Source organism: Myotis lucifugus, unplaced genomic scaffold, assembly GCF_000147115.1.
Source record: "Myotis lucifugus unplaced genomic scaffold, Myoluc2.0 scaffold_488, whole genome shotgun sequence".
In the NCBI taxonomy this organism is placed as follows: domain Eukaryota; kingdom Metazoa; phylum Chordata; class Mammalia; order Chiroptera; family Vespertilionidae; genus Myotis; species Myotis lucifugus.
Window position 1 is genome coordinate 17,098 of NW_005871536.1, and position 17,195 is coordinate 34,292.

Genomic DNA, 17,195 nt, shown 5'->3' on the forward strand with positions numbered 1-17,195 from the left:
TCTGGGTGAGAAGAGTCGGATGCCAGATGGAGGGGTGGAATGAACTTGCAGAGAGATTGGGTAGGTCGTAGCCTCTGTGGGTAAGCTGAGTCATCTCTCCCTACCTTTAAGCTTCACTCATGCTAGACATGTAGGTTGTTTAACCAGCCAAAACCTTGCTTTCATTTTCCTAGGCACTTACAGAGACCTCAATATGTTATCAGAGACCTGGGCACTTTGGTGCTTGAATCCTGCAAGAAGAAGCCAAGGGCGGTTGGGGGGAGTAGGGGAGAGAGAAGAGAGTGATAACAGATGATTGGTGGCAGATGGCTGCTGCCAATGGGAAGTAGGTAGAAGCTACAGAGATCTTTGGGAGTCAGTCTTATTGGTTGCCAATTTAGTAAATATGAATTACAAACAGTTTACAGAAACCTACAGCCTATCTACTAAGGCTTTCTGTTTCATCTTTGCTTGAGTGCAGGCAGCCCTAGAATCAGAACCACTGTTTGCACTTGCAAAGCCCTCACTAGTTCCTTAGAGCATAGCACTTAGAATGTCTACTTCCGTTTTAAACTAGAATGCCACAGACTCACAGAATCCCAGCACCTAACAGGGCAGTCAGAGCACCGAGGACGACTGGTGGGAGCTAACTCAACAAAGTTGGTCTGTTATGCGGAAGCTGATTCTCTGAATAAAGTCCAAGGAACATGTTCATGACAAATCTTCCCCTGATAAACTGACAGCTGCCTCAAGATCACTGAAGAATGTTCAACTCTCAGATGAGCTATGCCAAATTGCCGGGGTGTGCTTCTCTCCACTCTGGTTATAGTTCTTAATCAGATTCACCGAATTAGGCAAAGGGCTCATAATAAAACTTTCACAACCAAGTAAACCAGTAAACTAACTCTCAGATTTTCTACTCATGCATAAGCTCTAGGATGTTTGTCTGCATCATTTCCCAATATTCCTCTATTGCCAGACAACTCTGTTCAGTCCTATTAGATACTGCCCTTAAACTCCATGTTCAGAAAAACATTACTGGCTCAGTTCTGTAGCAGCAACAATGCTGAAGCAAGGTATAAAGTAGCCATAAAATTCAAGAGGAAGGAAAGGCCTGAAGCTGCTATACATTAAACCCATGGATCCACATTGAACTAGATTTACAATTTTACATGTAGAAATTAAAAACAGTTAGTGTAAAAAAAGGTTTTAGCATAAGAAAATATGAACCAGAAAGGGCTAAAAATAAGTTAGTAGTTGCCTGAAGTGGGGGTGGGAATGGAAAGTATTTGCAAATAGGCCCAGGGGTTATTATAGGAGAGAGAAATGTTCTAAAACTGGACTGTGGTGATGGTTGAACAATTTTATGTATGTAAATTACACCTCAACAAAGCTTTTAAAGAATTTTAAAAAGAGAAAAATGCCAGAAAATATGTATACTGATATTTTTCTAGTTCTAGTTTTCATAGATTTTTTTAAATTTACACTCTAAAGAATTAAATGCCCAAAAAGCCTTTCCTTCTATGCTTATCTTTACCCCTTCAATAAAATTTTCTTAATTAATCAAGACTATATTTCATTTTTACACTAGTTTCTATGAACTACTAATATTTTTATTAAAAAATTATCTTATTATTTACTTGCTATTAATTCAAATTTCTAAATAAAAGAAAGGTCCTCATTTCCTAAAAAGAGTGGATCATGGGTCGATTTAAGCAAAATGTACATAATTACCACAAAATTCTTTTAAATTATCTAGTCAAAATAATAGGTATTTACTGAGCAATGCCTTATAGTATTTTAATAATGTACATATTACAATCATTTGCAAGTTTATGTAATCTTCTTGATCCTCATATTCCTCACTTATAAAATAGAAATAAAACCACCTTATGGTATATACACAGATCTTACAGAGTGTAAGATCAAATCAGATAGTGTATGTGAAAATAGTTTGAAAATTTAAAAGTGCTACACTGGAGCTCTAGCCGGTTTGGCTCAGTGGATGGAACTTTGGCCAGTGGACTGATAGGTCCTTTCAATTTCAGTCAAGGGCACATGCACAAGGTGCTGGCTCAATTCCCAGCAGGGGGCATGCAGGAGGCAGCCGATCAATGATTCTCATCATTGATGTTTCTCTCTCTCTCTCCCTCTCACTTCCTCTCTGAAATCAATTAAAAATACATATATTTTAAAAAGTGCTACACAAGAATTATCTTATTACTATGACATCTAAGATATGGGGGAATGCTAATTAAAAAGATACTTGTAAAATAATATGTACAATGTCTGAATGAAGAAGAAGGTATAGGAAAAAAATCTGTCTAAATTTAAGGAAGTTATAATTTTACAGAGAATGAAAAAGGAATGTTATTACTATGACTCAAATAATTCTTTGGATATGACATTATCAGGAGGACCTGACTTACTATACTCATGAAAGAAAGTGAATTTTTTGAAGTGCACAGAAAGCTTCTATTCTATAAATTAGTCTTGAATTTTATTCCTCAACATTCCTTAACAAAAAAATTGTTAATTCTTATATGATAATTACTTTTCTCTGGGTACTATAAATTTTAGGCAAGCATAACTATAATCTTAGGAAGACTCCTGTTTTTTTTTTTAAATTCTTTATTGTTTAAAGTATTACATGAGTCTTTTTTTCCCCATTTACCTCCCCCTGTCACCCCCTCCCCCAAGCACAAGCCCTCACCCTCCTCCTGTGATCTGTGTCAATTGGTTTTGCTCATATGCATGCATACAAATCCTTTGGTTGATCTCTTACCCCCATTTTCAATCAGTTGTTAAAATTTCTCTTCTCACTAGCTGTCCAAAATTTTATCTCTGCACTGCACAACACCATCACACATATTATTTTCCTCTATCTGGCCCACATCTCCTGATCTCACAGCTCAGTGTTCATGCTAAATGCTATGTGGTTTATGTCAATGACAAAGGGGGGTAATAATGTGAGTAACAGAGTATGACTTAGAGATAAATTAAATGTATACATTTGATAAGCTACCCTGAAACATACAGAATGAACTTTTCTATATTTATTTCCAGAAAGCAAAGTCATTTTATTTAAAAGCACACGGCTATTTTCAACATTACTAACAAGGGGACTGTTTTTCCTTCTCATGGAAGGGATCTCTCTTTGAAAGAGTTTATCTAAAGTTTTCAGGGACGTGGACTACATCTGGGCACAAAGTAAACTGCCCTATTCAGAAGAGAAATTATGATGTTTATCTCTGGGATCAGCGCCACCTAAAAATAGCCTGTCTAGTCACCTTACAGTGGATTCTTTTATTTCATGGATGGAAGTTTAGAGCTGAATCTGTGTTTATATGCTTTCATCACTTGATCTAATACCCCCAAGTGCCTGCTACTTTAAAGTCTAATCTCCTTTAAGAATATAATACAGTTATACTCTGTGAATTGCTATCTAATAATATTTCTCACTGCTCCCCCACACAACTTCTACTCTAGTCAGGCCACCTGCTTTGGCCTCCTGTGAAAACACGTGGCCTTCTGTGTTGTAAACTTTGCCTGGAATGGCCTTTCCCCATCTGTTTACTTAAATCCTAACCTATTCTCTAAACCTGGCTTGAGTCCTGCGTCTTCTCAGGGCCTTCTCTATTTTATCAACTCCAAATACTCTCTCTTTTTTTGAAATACTGAGAATCTATTTGCATAATTTAGAATTTACTATAATACTAATGAGTTTTATTTGCTATTTTTCATATATATTGATTCTATCTTCTTAAGAGAAGACAGACATCCCTTGAGGGCAGGAATCATAGCTGATGTTTCTATATCCCACAAGATATATTTAGGGAATTTCTTAATAATGAAATGTTGCTGAATGTGATGTGCCCTTAAATTCACTTGGGTTTAAAAAATCAAATTTATGTCACAGAAACCAAATAGGCAACTATGACCAAGTGTTAACTTTTGGATGAAGTATTTTATGCCAGTTACTGAAGCCTTGGGAAGACATGTCTAGTGACCCCTAGATTTACATCAATCTTTCTAGAATAACATGCAGGTTTGGAGGAGGAATTAATTGTTTTACTTAACTGTAAGACACTGATTTCAAACACTTTTAATGAAACGTATTCATTTTAAAAGATAGCTGGTATGTAAAATGTGTATAACAGCAAAAGATGTGTAAGAAAGTGACTGTTCTATTTGGCATCCTCGTGTAGTCAAATTTTTAAAACTATCATTGTACAAAGAATATAGTCTACTATAACAAGATGAATTGAGGCATATCTTACTTTATTAGCATATGTCAAAGTAGAGATGACTTTACTACCTGTGGTTGCAGCTTAGAAACTGTCCTGTGGTTAGATGTTTTAGGAGTCCCATTATATTGGGACTGTACCTATTCTGCTCAATGACCACTTTTTGGATTAGATTTTCATCAGCTATCTAAATAATGTATTTCTTTTAGCAATCAGTACTACTCATCACAGTTAATCATGTGTGTCAGTTTTAATTCTTTTGAAGAGTAAACATAAAATGAGGAGGGCCTATTTAGTAATAAACCCAGTGGAGTACACCTAGACAAAGGCTGTGTTACATTGAGACAAACTTTGTGTTTTCAACCACTGTCGAGTCCTTATTCACTTTGGGCACAGAGGACCCAAGGCCTTAGGGCAGCAGGGTTTCCCCCAGGCACCCTCTGCAGCCAAAATCACCGTGGAAAACCAATAGCAAGGCTGCCTGGCGGTCCCTGAGCTATTCTATTTCACTGCCGTGTGGCTTGGCAGTAAGAAGCTCTTGAAATGTTTTTGTCTTACATGGGGTTTCCCTTTGGAGTTAAGCTGCCCGCTTTTCATGATCATAAAATAAAACTCTGTTGATTGAGCAAAGGGTTTATCACTTAATTTCTTGCTTAATCATCTCTTGGGTTCCATATTTTTTTTCCAATTGGTTTACATAGCTCTCCAGGCCTGCTTGCCTGTGATGGACCGTTTCCAGAAAGTTGGCAAAAATACCACGGGAGTTGAGTGGACCCTGTTAAATAAATGTGGTTGCCTGAGTGTGGCAGGCTTCTTGCAACCGGCACATTGCCCCCTCCTGGGCAATCTGACCCTAGGACTGTGGCCCAGAAGGAATGAGAGGTTTCAGAGGGCTGTGGGGAAAACTGGATATGATTCAGTAGTTTGCACCCGAAAATGATTTCTCATTGAGAGGTTAAGATGTGGGGCTTTACAATTTAAAAGAGAAATGGACAGATAAGAGCAGACTATTTCAGGTACACAAAGGTTCAGTGTGAGGAAAATTGAAAACTGCTTCCCATCGCCACTCATGACAGATCAGAAAGAAAGGAGCTTTAGTGGTTGGGGGAATTTCATACACGCTATCACCGAAGGTCATTCTTTCTTATGTTGGAGAAATGCTTATAGTCAGGGCTTAGCCTGGCAATGGGAGAAAAAAGAGCATAAGTATTCCATTCCCTTCCCTTTCTACGGCAATAGCTGGAAATAATAAAGATAGCTGTCATTGTCATATTTTAATATTAATAATTATTATAGGAACATTGGCAATATATACTGACCTATGACATGTGAGGTACCATTTGGGGGGCTTTAATTCATATTCTCTTTGCAATCTTGTGGGATACATATCCTATGTAATCCTCATTTTAGAGATGAGTAAACTAAGACTCAGAAGGTTTAAGTAAATGACACAGCTGGTAGGGCTGAATCCAGAAGTGTCCGTCCAGTGCTCTAGCTTTTAAGCACCACATGACACTATCTGATTTTTTTTTTTGCTCCACAGACATTTTACAACCAATAGGAGCAGCAAAAGATTCAGGGAAGGAAAAGCCTCTGAATGTTTGACAGAAGCAAAGATGAATAACACAATTATAGTATTTAATTCTAGGTTTATGTCTAATGCAGGTTCTTGAATTCTAGAAGATTTTTTTTTAAACAGAGGTGTACATGTGACAGTGAAGTAACATTTACTTCAGGGGTGGCTGTTGGAGGTAAGGATCTAAATCATTTTAGAAGCCAGATAATAGAAAAAGCTTCTCACTAAAAAATCAGCTCGGCCAGCGTGGCTCAGTGAATGAGCGTGGACTTATGAACAGGAGGTCATGGTTCGATTCCTGGTCCGGGCACAAGCCTGGGTTGAGGCCTCAATCCCCAGGAGGGGGCATGGAGGAGGCAGCTGATCAATGATTCTCTCTTATCATTAATGTTTTTATCTCTCTTTCCTTCTCCCTTCCTCTCTGAGATAGATCTATCTATCTATCTATCTATCTATCTATCTAATTAGTAGTTCTGGGCAATCACAACAGATCTTTCAATGACTGCATGTTCTTAGGTCACTTCTATGTTTTATTCTTGATTTTTTTCCCTGTAAAATGTGGATCATGCCCCATGTTTTCCTCCCAAGATAGCTATCAAGGCAAAATCATATACTGGGTATGAAAACAATTTGAAGATTATAAAGCAGGGTTCAAATGAAAGGCTTATTTTAGTTAGGAAGTAATGCCAACTTATTAATAAACATTGTTAGTATCAGTTTCTTAATAAATTACCCTGCAGTAGTTTCATTTTATGAGTCTATCATAATGTTTCTTTTTTTTATGTCAATGACTCAATACACCCTCTGATAGAAATGCCACCTCTTTGAAGAAACATAGTTCCCTGGTGGCCTGAGCACGTGCTTCTCAGACTCTGATCATGAGTGTACTTGTTAGTTTACATACGTGTCCCTTCCGATAGATGGCGAGTCCATAGAGGTAGTGCTATTTCGGATTAAATTTTATAGATTACAGCAGAGAGCTCACTACATAAGCATATAAAAATGATGGAGAAGGGATATAATCCAAGAAGACAGTAATTATATCTTCCATATCTTTGTTCCTATATTTTGTCCAAGTATGTTGTTCTGGTATAGGAGGTAGTGGATTGCTGGATAAATAGATTTAATATCTGACATTCAATAAAATCAGCACATAACATTGTCAGATGAAAAAGTTTGAGGCCTGAAAGTCTATTTGAAAAGCAAGCTCCTCTCTAACAAGAGCAAAAGTCGAGTAAATGAGGAATGTGACCATAGAGCAACGGGACTGATGTTTCCTTGTGAGTTGTCCAGTCAAGCTTCGTATTTTAGTCACACCTTAGAAATTAAGAGGCTTGCCTAGATGTCTCTACTTTAATTAGTGAATCACATGTAAAAAGAGAGCTGAATTCTTTTCCTAAAAATATTATTATAAATAAAATGTGGCTTTCTGAAAGATAGATTATAAACAGGTAGTGCTGAGTGAATTAAGTCCATTCTTCAAAATAAAAAACATGGGCAGAAAATATGGGATAGGCCAAAAAGCAGGAAAGAAAGCAGTACAGATGACTTAAAGGCATTGTGAACAGGGCGTGTCTGATATTAAAGTAGTTACAATCGGTTATTCTAAACGTATTTATGAAATAGCCTGAATAGCTTAAGAGCAGAATTCCCATGGGCATAGACGTTTACTTTAAGCTTCTTAACAAATTGAACAAATACTTAAGTTTGTACCAGAATTATGTTCCCATCTCTAGAAATTGGCAATAAACCACGTAGCAATACTCCTGCATCGGAGTTCATTTAAGTTGACATCAATGATAAGAAATGCTGAGAAGTCTCTGAAGGCTATGTCATTATGCAAAATGAGATGAACATATCTGGCAGTTAGTAAGTGGTAAAGACCATGAGCATTGGATTCTAGTGGAATAGTAATCAGTTAAAAGGCTATTCCACATAGAACAGTGAAGAAAATCTGCGTATTATGATTATCACATGGTGAGTTTTGACATCACTTCAGAGGTTAAGGACATGTGCCTCTTGCCCTAATGACCCATTATGTATGGATTTTTCCATTGTATCTAAAGTTTTGTTTTCATTGTATCTAAAGGTTATGGCCTTCATTAGTCTATAAAATATAAAAGTAAAATATAATACCCTTGAGAAGAAAATTAGGCTGAACTACTGTTGACTATCTCTCCTTGATGGAGATGATGCATAAATATATAGGTACTCAGACACACACAACCACAAAACACACACACACACACACACACACATTCTTTTTAAATTGCATTATTTTTTTTGAATGTCCTAATTATGTCTTTAGTTGCTTGTGCCACCTCAGATATTTTTAAGTGAATTTTCCGGAAGTTTTACATTATCTGCTTGGCATTTAATTGTCCAGCTTGAAGTGGTCTCAGTGTCTATGAGTAACTTTCAATATTGCAAAAAATTCCTACATTGCATTTCATAAAATATCTCACTGGTAACTTGAAGGTTCACAACCCTCTAGGACTCCACAAAGTTGCAATGTTGTGGTTTTTTTTTGTTTGTTTGTTTTTTTGTCAACTAAAACAGCAATTTTATTCTCCATAGTGTTTAAAAAATATTTAAGAAACTATAATAGTCTGTCCTTTATATACCGCTTCATTCAGAGAGGGGGTTAGACACATACAACTATGTCAATAAACTCACCAGACACTACACTCTTCATGGCAAGGGGCTCTTTCCTCCCTCTGTCCTGTTCAATGTCCCTCCATCCCACGTGCCAAGCTATTCATGTGTAACACTGTTAATAAATCTTCACTTGCTAGATGAACACAACTAATGGTTCTTTACAAATAAATCTAGGACTACATGAACTGGCCAGATTCAGAAAAGCGAGAGGTTTCTCTGGGCCCTAACTTGATTTTTACTCCTAGAACTAAAAATGCTTAGATCCTCAGAGGCTCCCTCAGAAGGCAGAAGTCAAGTCAGATGTAGTATTACTAAAATACCTCCGTGTTAAGGGAGACATAATACAAATTTAGTGAAACACACTGTGGCTCAGAAACCTTCGTGTCTAATCTTTAAGTAAATAACATCTTACTGCCTGTCAGAGGCAGAAGTCCCAATTGTAGCTCAACTGGACAAATAGCAAAAATAGCGCTGGATCGAATATACTGTCATGGAAGGGGATTTCTCCGGTCCCCTGGTGGCAACAGTAACTGTTTACTACACAGTCGCAGGGAGTTCCTAACATACTGTACTGGCGTCTGATATCAGGGACTCCTCCATGTCAGCAGAGAGGTAGAACTTAATCTCTGTGCTCAGATAGGCTTCTTTCCCACAGGGGTGAAATGCAGCAATACATTAACCAGAATGCATTTTAAAAAATTTTTGTGGCAATGTCACTTTTTAAACTTATATTTCAAACAAAAGCAGGATAGAGCATGCTTTCATTTGCTTTATATCACATGCATGCAATGTGTTTAATGTATAAACTTGTACCCAAATGTCTTCATCACCTTCATGAAAACTTAGCTGTATATGTGTGAAATAAATTGTATAAAATATTCAAACCATATTACCAAATAAGGTTAGATATGTATAGGTGCTCGAAACTTGAGAATCACAAAATTAATACTTTAAAAGCATTTACTTGACTTTTTTTTAAAGCAGTGGTAAGGATTACTAAATATATATATATAATTTCTCTTTATATATACTTAAACTTACATTTTAATTATTGTATTATAGATAGAGCACATAATTAAAATAGTAAGCACTGCTCAGAACTGTGGAAGCAAATAAAGACCATAGAATATCAGCTGGGTAAGAAGCACTTTGTGACTCCTCATTCTGTAAATGTCTTCACATTTCGCTTCCTCTAAGGTGGTTTTCTAAAAAGTAAATTTGTATTCATTGTATTTTTAGTTTATTGACTACCTAATATAGCCCACTTTGCAAACTCCCGATGTGCTGATATAAAATTCTTTGGTACCAAGTTAGGAACCATAGCAATTAAAGAGGAGAGAGGGAATGAGAGAAACCTTATTACGGAGAAGAAGTAGAGAAGGAAGAGACAGGCTTTCAAAGGCATTCACAGAACAATGACCTACCAGTTCTACTCGTCCGAAACCTCCAACGCCAAGGGTGTCGATGATGTTGAAATCAGACAGCTTCAGGTTGGCGAAGAAAGCAGCCTCGGCTTCGTATCTGGATTTTTTGATGCGAAAAAATGGAAATCTCTTAGAGGTGCAAACACGAGTACCACGCACAACTGTAGTGGAATGACAAGACTGTGGAACAGGCTTTACCTGCTTACATTCCATCTTGCTCTTAGAGTCTGTGTTTTCTCACACTCATACTGTTTTGGTCCCACTGGTGCAGCAAAACATAGATTTGCACTTGTGTTTGTTTTATTTTTCAAAGGAGAAAAATACAAAGTACCCACTGCATGCCCGTCCTGTGACTGATAAATCCAGTTATCAAAGCAAAGTTACATCTTGGTCTTTTTCTCCGCGTCTTCTTGTGAGCACGGATTGTCTGAGTTGTTCTTTTGTGGTTCTGTTTGGGATTTTTTGGATTTGCTTGGTTTTGGTTTTGCTGTTCAGATTTTGGAAGGCAGTTTCTCATTAGTTTCCCTTATCCACAGGCTGGCAGTGGCTCCTATAAATATTTGCTAAAAGCAGCAAGATCATTGAGGTCTCTGAAGTGAAATCCCAGCCAGGTCTTACGAAAACAGATCCGAAAAGCTGAGGGCTGATGAGCAAAGGCCTGCAATGGATGGTCTCAGCAGCATATTCGCATTCCTAAAAAGTGTCTTCCCTTCGTTTATGTTTACCCACTGACTCTCAGCTGGTAATCCCAGAGCCTTTATGTGTGCAAGTTTCTTATATGAGTGATGGGAAAAGCATGGACGGGGCTCCCAAGGTCTAACGATGCACACATGCAAATCTGACACATGCGAGTGTGTCAGATGCAAAATAAGCATCTCCTGATGAGACAAGTGAATATGAGCTGCTTAAAATATCTCCTTGTTAAAGGCCCTACTATTTTTAGAAAGGGCAGGAAGGCAAAACGATGAAGATGATCCTCCCACTCATGAAAGTCAGGTCAGGGAGTGATCCAGCTGTCCCCAAAATAAAGTATTTGAATAGCTATGTGTAACCCATGACCTTCAGCCAGGCGGTACCTGATTCAGTATTGCACCATAGACAGACACGATGAACTCGCTGGAGATAAAGATACTGACACAGCTTGTTTATGCCAGTTTTTGGATAGAACCATCCACGGGCATGTCTGGAGTGAAGCTGCAGAACATTTTACCGATTCCATTATAACTAAGCACAAATTTAGACTCTCCACTTGGGAGAAATGTGAAACAGCTTTCTAGGTGAGCTTTCAACATTCTCCAGTTTACAACTACAGTTCTAGTGTTTAGTAAGTCAATTCTTGATAGATCATGAGAAGGTAAAAAAGCATTGTTTTTCATTATTGGCTAATTATGTGAAATCAACTCCCTCTAACACAGCCTTATAAACAAGACTACCGGTCAATCCTAATGGTATTTGTAGACATCTCTCAATACACAATCAAGAGATCAACATAGTAATTCAGGAGATTGTTTACTAGAATGGAACACAGGCAGCAAATGTGCATTTCTAGCATGCCAACCGCATCACTACTTTTGGAAAATTAAAACTCCATCCCATTTAAAGGGCCAATGGCAGAGTTCACTCCAACAGGTGTTTAGAAAGGACATCTGTTGGGATCAGAACCCATGATAGTTTGTATGCGGTCCAGCATTTGTTAATGGTCTAGAAAATCAATGAGATCATTTTTAATAATATCCTATGCATTTGCTGGATTTAGAATCTCAGCTATTAAGAGGGTAAACTCAGACTACTTTGATACTAATAGATATATTAGTATATATACACTAATATATATCATATATATGTATGTGTGTGTGTGTGTGTGTGTGTGTGTGTGTATGTGTATATATATATATATATATATATATATATATATATATATATAGTTATTACTTATAGCTCCCAAATTCTTACATCTGGGATCTGTGAAATTAGGATGGACAGATCTCTACTTAAGTGATCTTCAGCCTTGTGTTGCACATCAGAACTACCTGAGTATATTTTAGAAATCACTTAATTTGGGTCTGACCGCAGACCAAATGTATCAGAAATCTCCAGAAGCAGCACTCCAATGCCTGCATTTTTAAAAAAAAGTCCACCAGGTGATTCTGATGCACACTATGAGTTGAGTACCATAGTTCTACTCCACGGAAGACCTTCAGGAGGTTCCAGAAACCATAGAAAAATTTGGAGGGTGAGTTAAAATGGTCCAGGGTAAACAGTCACCGCCCGATGAGTCTGGGGGTGATGCATTCATGCCAAGAGTGTTGGGACTCTTTTAACTTGGTCTTGGCTCCTGACCTTCTGGGTCTAGACCAGCCGTGGGCAAACTACGGCCCGCGGGCCAGATCCGGCCCGTTTGAAATGAATAAAACTAAAAAAACAGACCGTACCCTTTTATGTAATGATGTTTACTTTGAATTTATATTAGTTCACACAAACACTCCATCCATGCTTTTGTTCCGGCCCTCCGGTCCAGTTTAAGAACCCATTGTGGCCCTCGAGTCAAAAAGTTTGCCCACCCCTGGTCTAGACCCATAGGAATGAACAATAATTCTATAATGGTTAACATAGCTATAAATAAGAACAAGATAGGTATAGAATGCAGAAGTTATAAGGCAATTACTTTGTGTTCACATTTTTACAGCAAAATCCTCTTGCCTATTTGCTTATATTCACTATCTGATTACTGACCGTATTTTTTAACCAGTAGGATGAAATCTCCTGTTAAATAGTACACATTTTCTCTGAAACAATTAAAATCCACTTAAATATCTACTGCCCTATACACTGGAAGCACCAATTACAGTTAAATAAAAATATTTCATAGGTTTTAATGAGAAGAGATCACTAACATTGTAATCATATGGCTCATCTTTGTTAATTAATTTGCTAATATGACTAGGCGAATTTTTTAAAATACTACCTAGTTGGGTGATTTTATCTAGTGGCTGGTGATATGCAATTTGAAAGGGCCTTGTGATAATTGTGGTCTTGATCTTCTATCCTGTTCCTATTTGCTTCAGATCCTGATTCTTGGGGAAGTCAAACACTATAGGAATGCTACCAGATCAGTTTCTCTTTTCCAGTCAGGGAGATATTGTTGTTGAATATATCATATGCATTTATTTTTTTCGCATTTAAATTACTCTTTAGGGACAAGAGTCACATCTTCTTCACAAAGACTCTGTACACTTTTCCTTTCTGAATTACTAACTTTTTTTTAACGTGGAAATCACCATCTGAAAGAAACTTTGTAAAAAAACTGAACTTTGGATGATTTAGCTTCTTCAGGTATCTAACCACTTTTGCACATAACTTGGAGGGATATTTTCAGTTTCTTTTATCTCAGGAATTATTTGTAGATAATTTCAATCCATCAATTATATCCTACCTTCTTTAGAATTGATAAAAGTTTGAATGGGGAAGGAGACTAAATACAGTAAGTGCCCATTGTTTCATAAAACAAACTTATTTTGCCTGAAGGAGGTAAACATGGAACCAAAGTTCCTAACTTACTACTGTAGAGTACCAGGCCCAAGAAATTAGTCCAAGCTTCATGCAATTCTAAAATCCACCTGTGCAAAAGTATTTACAGAAGGGACCATTGCCAAGTGCTAAGGAAAATACATCAGTAACAAATACAATTCCTGTTGTTTTGGTTGCTTAAATTCTATCAAGGAGCATAAAACATATTTTCTAATGGTTTGAGATACTGATGTTAATGTTTTATTTATTTAGCCCATGGTGATAGGTATGGATCCTCTTCCCAGAAAAATGTAAATATTGATATACCTTTCTGCATATAACAACAAAAAGCTTACAAACTCCTAAAATAGGTTAATAACACACAAATAACTAAACCAGAGAATAAGTGTGTTGAGTGCAGGAGACAGAGATAACATATTGTTTCTGATACATACTAGGAGTAGTCACCTGGGGCTATGGTTATTAGAATCCACAGACAATCACTAATTCATACAGGGTACTCTTTAAATAGTAAAACACTGAACTTTTCTTTTAAGAACTGCTAAAGAGGAACAAAGTTGCCTAGAATTCACCTCCTTTTTTATTTCTGCCTGTACAACAACGAGGTTCCAAAAGTAATGAAAATGTAAATGTGTAGGTGTACAAATGATGGCACCAAGACACCAAGACATAATCTAGTAACCAAAAAACAGTACTGGAATAATATCAACCTCTAAAATTACATATCTGTACAATATTATATTCACTTTTTTTGGAAACAAAAACCAGTAGGCTTTATTTTTTTCTATCTCTTGCCATGTCATCAGCTTCCACAAATCCAAGGAGTAGGAATCATGTGTCCTTTGTTATTCACAATTGCTTTTCCAGTGTTTCCATGCCTCCATGAATCAACTCTGTCACTTCTAAATAACAGAATTGGGTTTTAGACCTTATGAGCGACCATTATTATGAAGTCAACATCTCTAGTTATATGATGGAAACCAAATATGATGATTCAACCCAGTCCAAAATGTATGAAGCTGAAAACTTTATCTTTGCCTTGATATAATAACAGAAATCACTCAGCATTTTTTAACCAAGCAGACAGTATTATGTGCATTTTTAAAGTAAAGGCCAAGGACCCAAAGGAACATAACAATAGTTCCAGATGGGTTACAAAAGCCAATGATTAAGAGCCAATGGAACAAAAGGCTAATGTGTCCCTGTTTGCTTTAGCTCAGCTCATCTACAATCCAAATTAGCTTCAGAAGTCTACTCTAAGAGTTTCCAAGGAAAACCAAAAAATCACTAGCATTTCTTAATCCACATGCAAATCAGTTACCAAGGTCTTTGCCTGGGCTCATGTGCTCTAGGATGTATTTTTATGTCCTACTGATTTTAGTTTTGGGGGAAATCTACAAAAGTAAAATGTTTTGATAAATACCCATGGCCTCTCATCTATGACTAAGTTACTTATTCTATTACTATAATAGGTAAGTTAGGTTCAATCAGACAGTCTCTACTCTGGACTTTAAAATAATTCAAGAGTACAACACAGCATACAGACAAAAGCTCATGACTTGTCCTGGCTCTTGTCAATGATTTTGTACTGCCAAGTCCTGTTTTCTTCAACATTTACACCTTTGTAGTAGAAATATCGACAAACATACACTCAAGTAAATAAGTGTAGATCAGGGGTCCTAAATCCTGGTTTACTTAACTGTTCACACAAATGTCTAGAAATTTTCTTTCACTTTTTTTTTTGGTCTAAGAGCACTGCAATTTATAAATAAAAATCTAGAGAAATAATTAAAAGGGGGTAAGAACGTACACCTGAGACTAATAGTGTATGTCAACTGAAAAAAAAAATTAAAAAAAGTGGATAAAATCTTTCAGGAAGTGAGCCTTAAACACAATGTGTGTGTGTGTGTGTGTGTGTGTGTGTGTGTGTGTGTGTGTGTAGGGTTTATGATATCTGCAAGATATAATGCTTGCCATCTATTGAATAAGCACTTAATGTGGACACAGGATTTTATGCAGTAACAGTTCCTGATTTAATATAAGTTAATGCATGGAGTAATTTGTAGGTCTGGTAAAGTGAATTAAAAATTCAGCAAGAAAAGTAACTAGAAAGAGAAAGTAGGATTGGGAATTGGGCCAATGATACTTATTTGCATATTTAGCACAGATGTGAATTGGGCTTAAATTACAGGAACTATGCCTCATTGTGCCACTTTAACTTGTATGTGTGAAAATAGTAAGTGCATGTCCTATTCTCCTGATTATCAAATGTTTGGAATTAAATAAACTTAGTCGTTAAGAAAAAAAATGGACAGTGTTTAAATCTATAATCAAGTCATCTCTTATTAATTGAATTGCTTTATAAAAAGTCTCATTGATACCTAAACTTTTAAAGTGGAATCTTTTGACTGCTTTGGGAAACAGTGAACACTTTAGAGTTTAAGGTTTGTATAAAGAGTTATTTCCTGTTGAAGGAATCATGCTTTAACAAAAGTCCATATTACTATAAGGTTAAAACAATTCCTTTAAATATAAGCAATCCTATTCCTAAAATTCTCAACAAAAAGAGATGATTTCTAATTTATTTATAGCTCATGCAGGTAAAGTAACTAGTATAGTCACTATTCTTTTAGTAGTGGTGGTGAAAACTTGAGGAAATACATTTTGAAAGTAACTTAATGTATATAAAGTATTTCATTATGTCCATTTTCTCCAGAAAGTTTAATCTGTTCTTCAAGGAATTTGAGATAATATTAGTTTGCAACCACTATTTCCAAAATTGTGGTCAGAAGCACAGACATTTTCTTGGCCATTCTAGTTGAGAAATAGCTCTAGTTATTTTTCAAATATATTCCCTTGAGGAGATACAGCCAACAGAAATACAAAGGAAATTTGCATTTCTCATATCTGCTACATAATAGGAATGATAGTGATGCAAATACTCTGCACTTAGAAAGCACCTTCTCCCAAGGACTTAAAGGTGCTCTCATCTAATTTAACCACCTTGATTCTCAGTGAAGATGGGATAACAAATACTTTTACTTCTTAGCAACTGGGTAGACCAATGGCTAGCAAGGGATTAGTTTCAGTAATTAAGCACCGGGAGAATTAAGACTAGAAACCTTGGGCATGGTCACATCATAGCATATTTACACTTATTATAAGATATTCAATTTCCTTTTAAACAAGATAGTAGAAAATCACAAACTTTAGGCATGCTTTTATCTCAAAGTACTAAGATGCTAACATAGTTCAAAGTCTAGGTCAATCCCATGAGGAGCTCATTTAATTCAACCTTTACATTTTTAAAATAAAAGGATTAAGTGGAGGATGGTAAGTGATTTAGCCAGTCACAAAGACTTAGGCATAAGGGTCTTGGGTTTTTGACATATTAAATCATTTACTATCTGATTCTGTCTTTGCAGTTTTTTTTTAACACTATTCCAATATTTGAAAAACAAGGGCAAATGTAAAAGTTATAAAACATATTTGAAAAATATATTTGGAAAATATATTATTTTATTACACATCTCAGTCAAGAATGTGACTCCTGAAGCTAAGCACTCTTGCCTCTGATGGGGCATGTGTATCTGTATGCTCCAGTTAAATAAAAGGACCCCAAATAAAAGTACATGGTGCTTATACAAAATGGAATACTACGTAGCCATAGAAAGACTGAAATGCTGCCATTGTGACAACAGGGATGGATCTTGATAGTATCATCCTAAGCAAAATAAGGCAGATGGAAAAGAACAAGAACAATATGAGTTCACTCATATGTCG

General features: G+C 36.5%; 1 protein-coding gene across 1 annotated transcript in view; it reads right to left on the minus strand.

Annotated features, from left to right (window-relative positions):
• The window catches only part of LOC102431010 (cGMP-dependent protein kinase 1-like), a gene marked incomplete at its 3' end in the record, with an annotated part of 335,328 nt that overhangs the window by 16,240 nt on the left and 301,893 nt on the right, over window positions 1-17,195 (minus strand). The window contains exon 8 of the mRNA XM_023744824.1: window positions 9,885-9,981. Coding sequence (XP_023600592.1) covers window positions 9,885-9,981 — 97 coding nt within the window. The remainder of the gene's footprint in view (window positions 1-9,884; window positions 9,982-17,195) is intronic.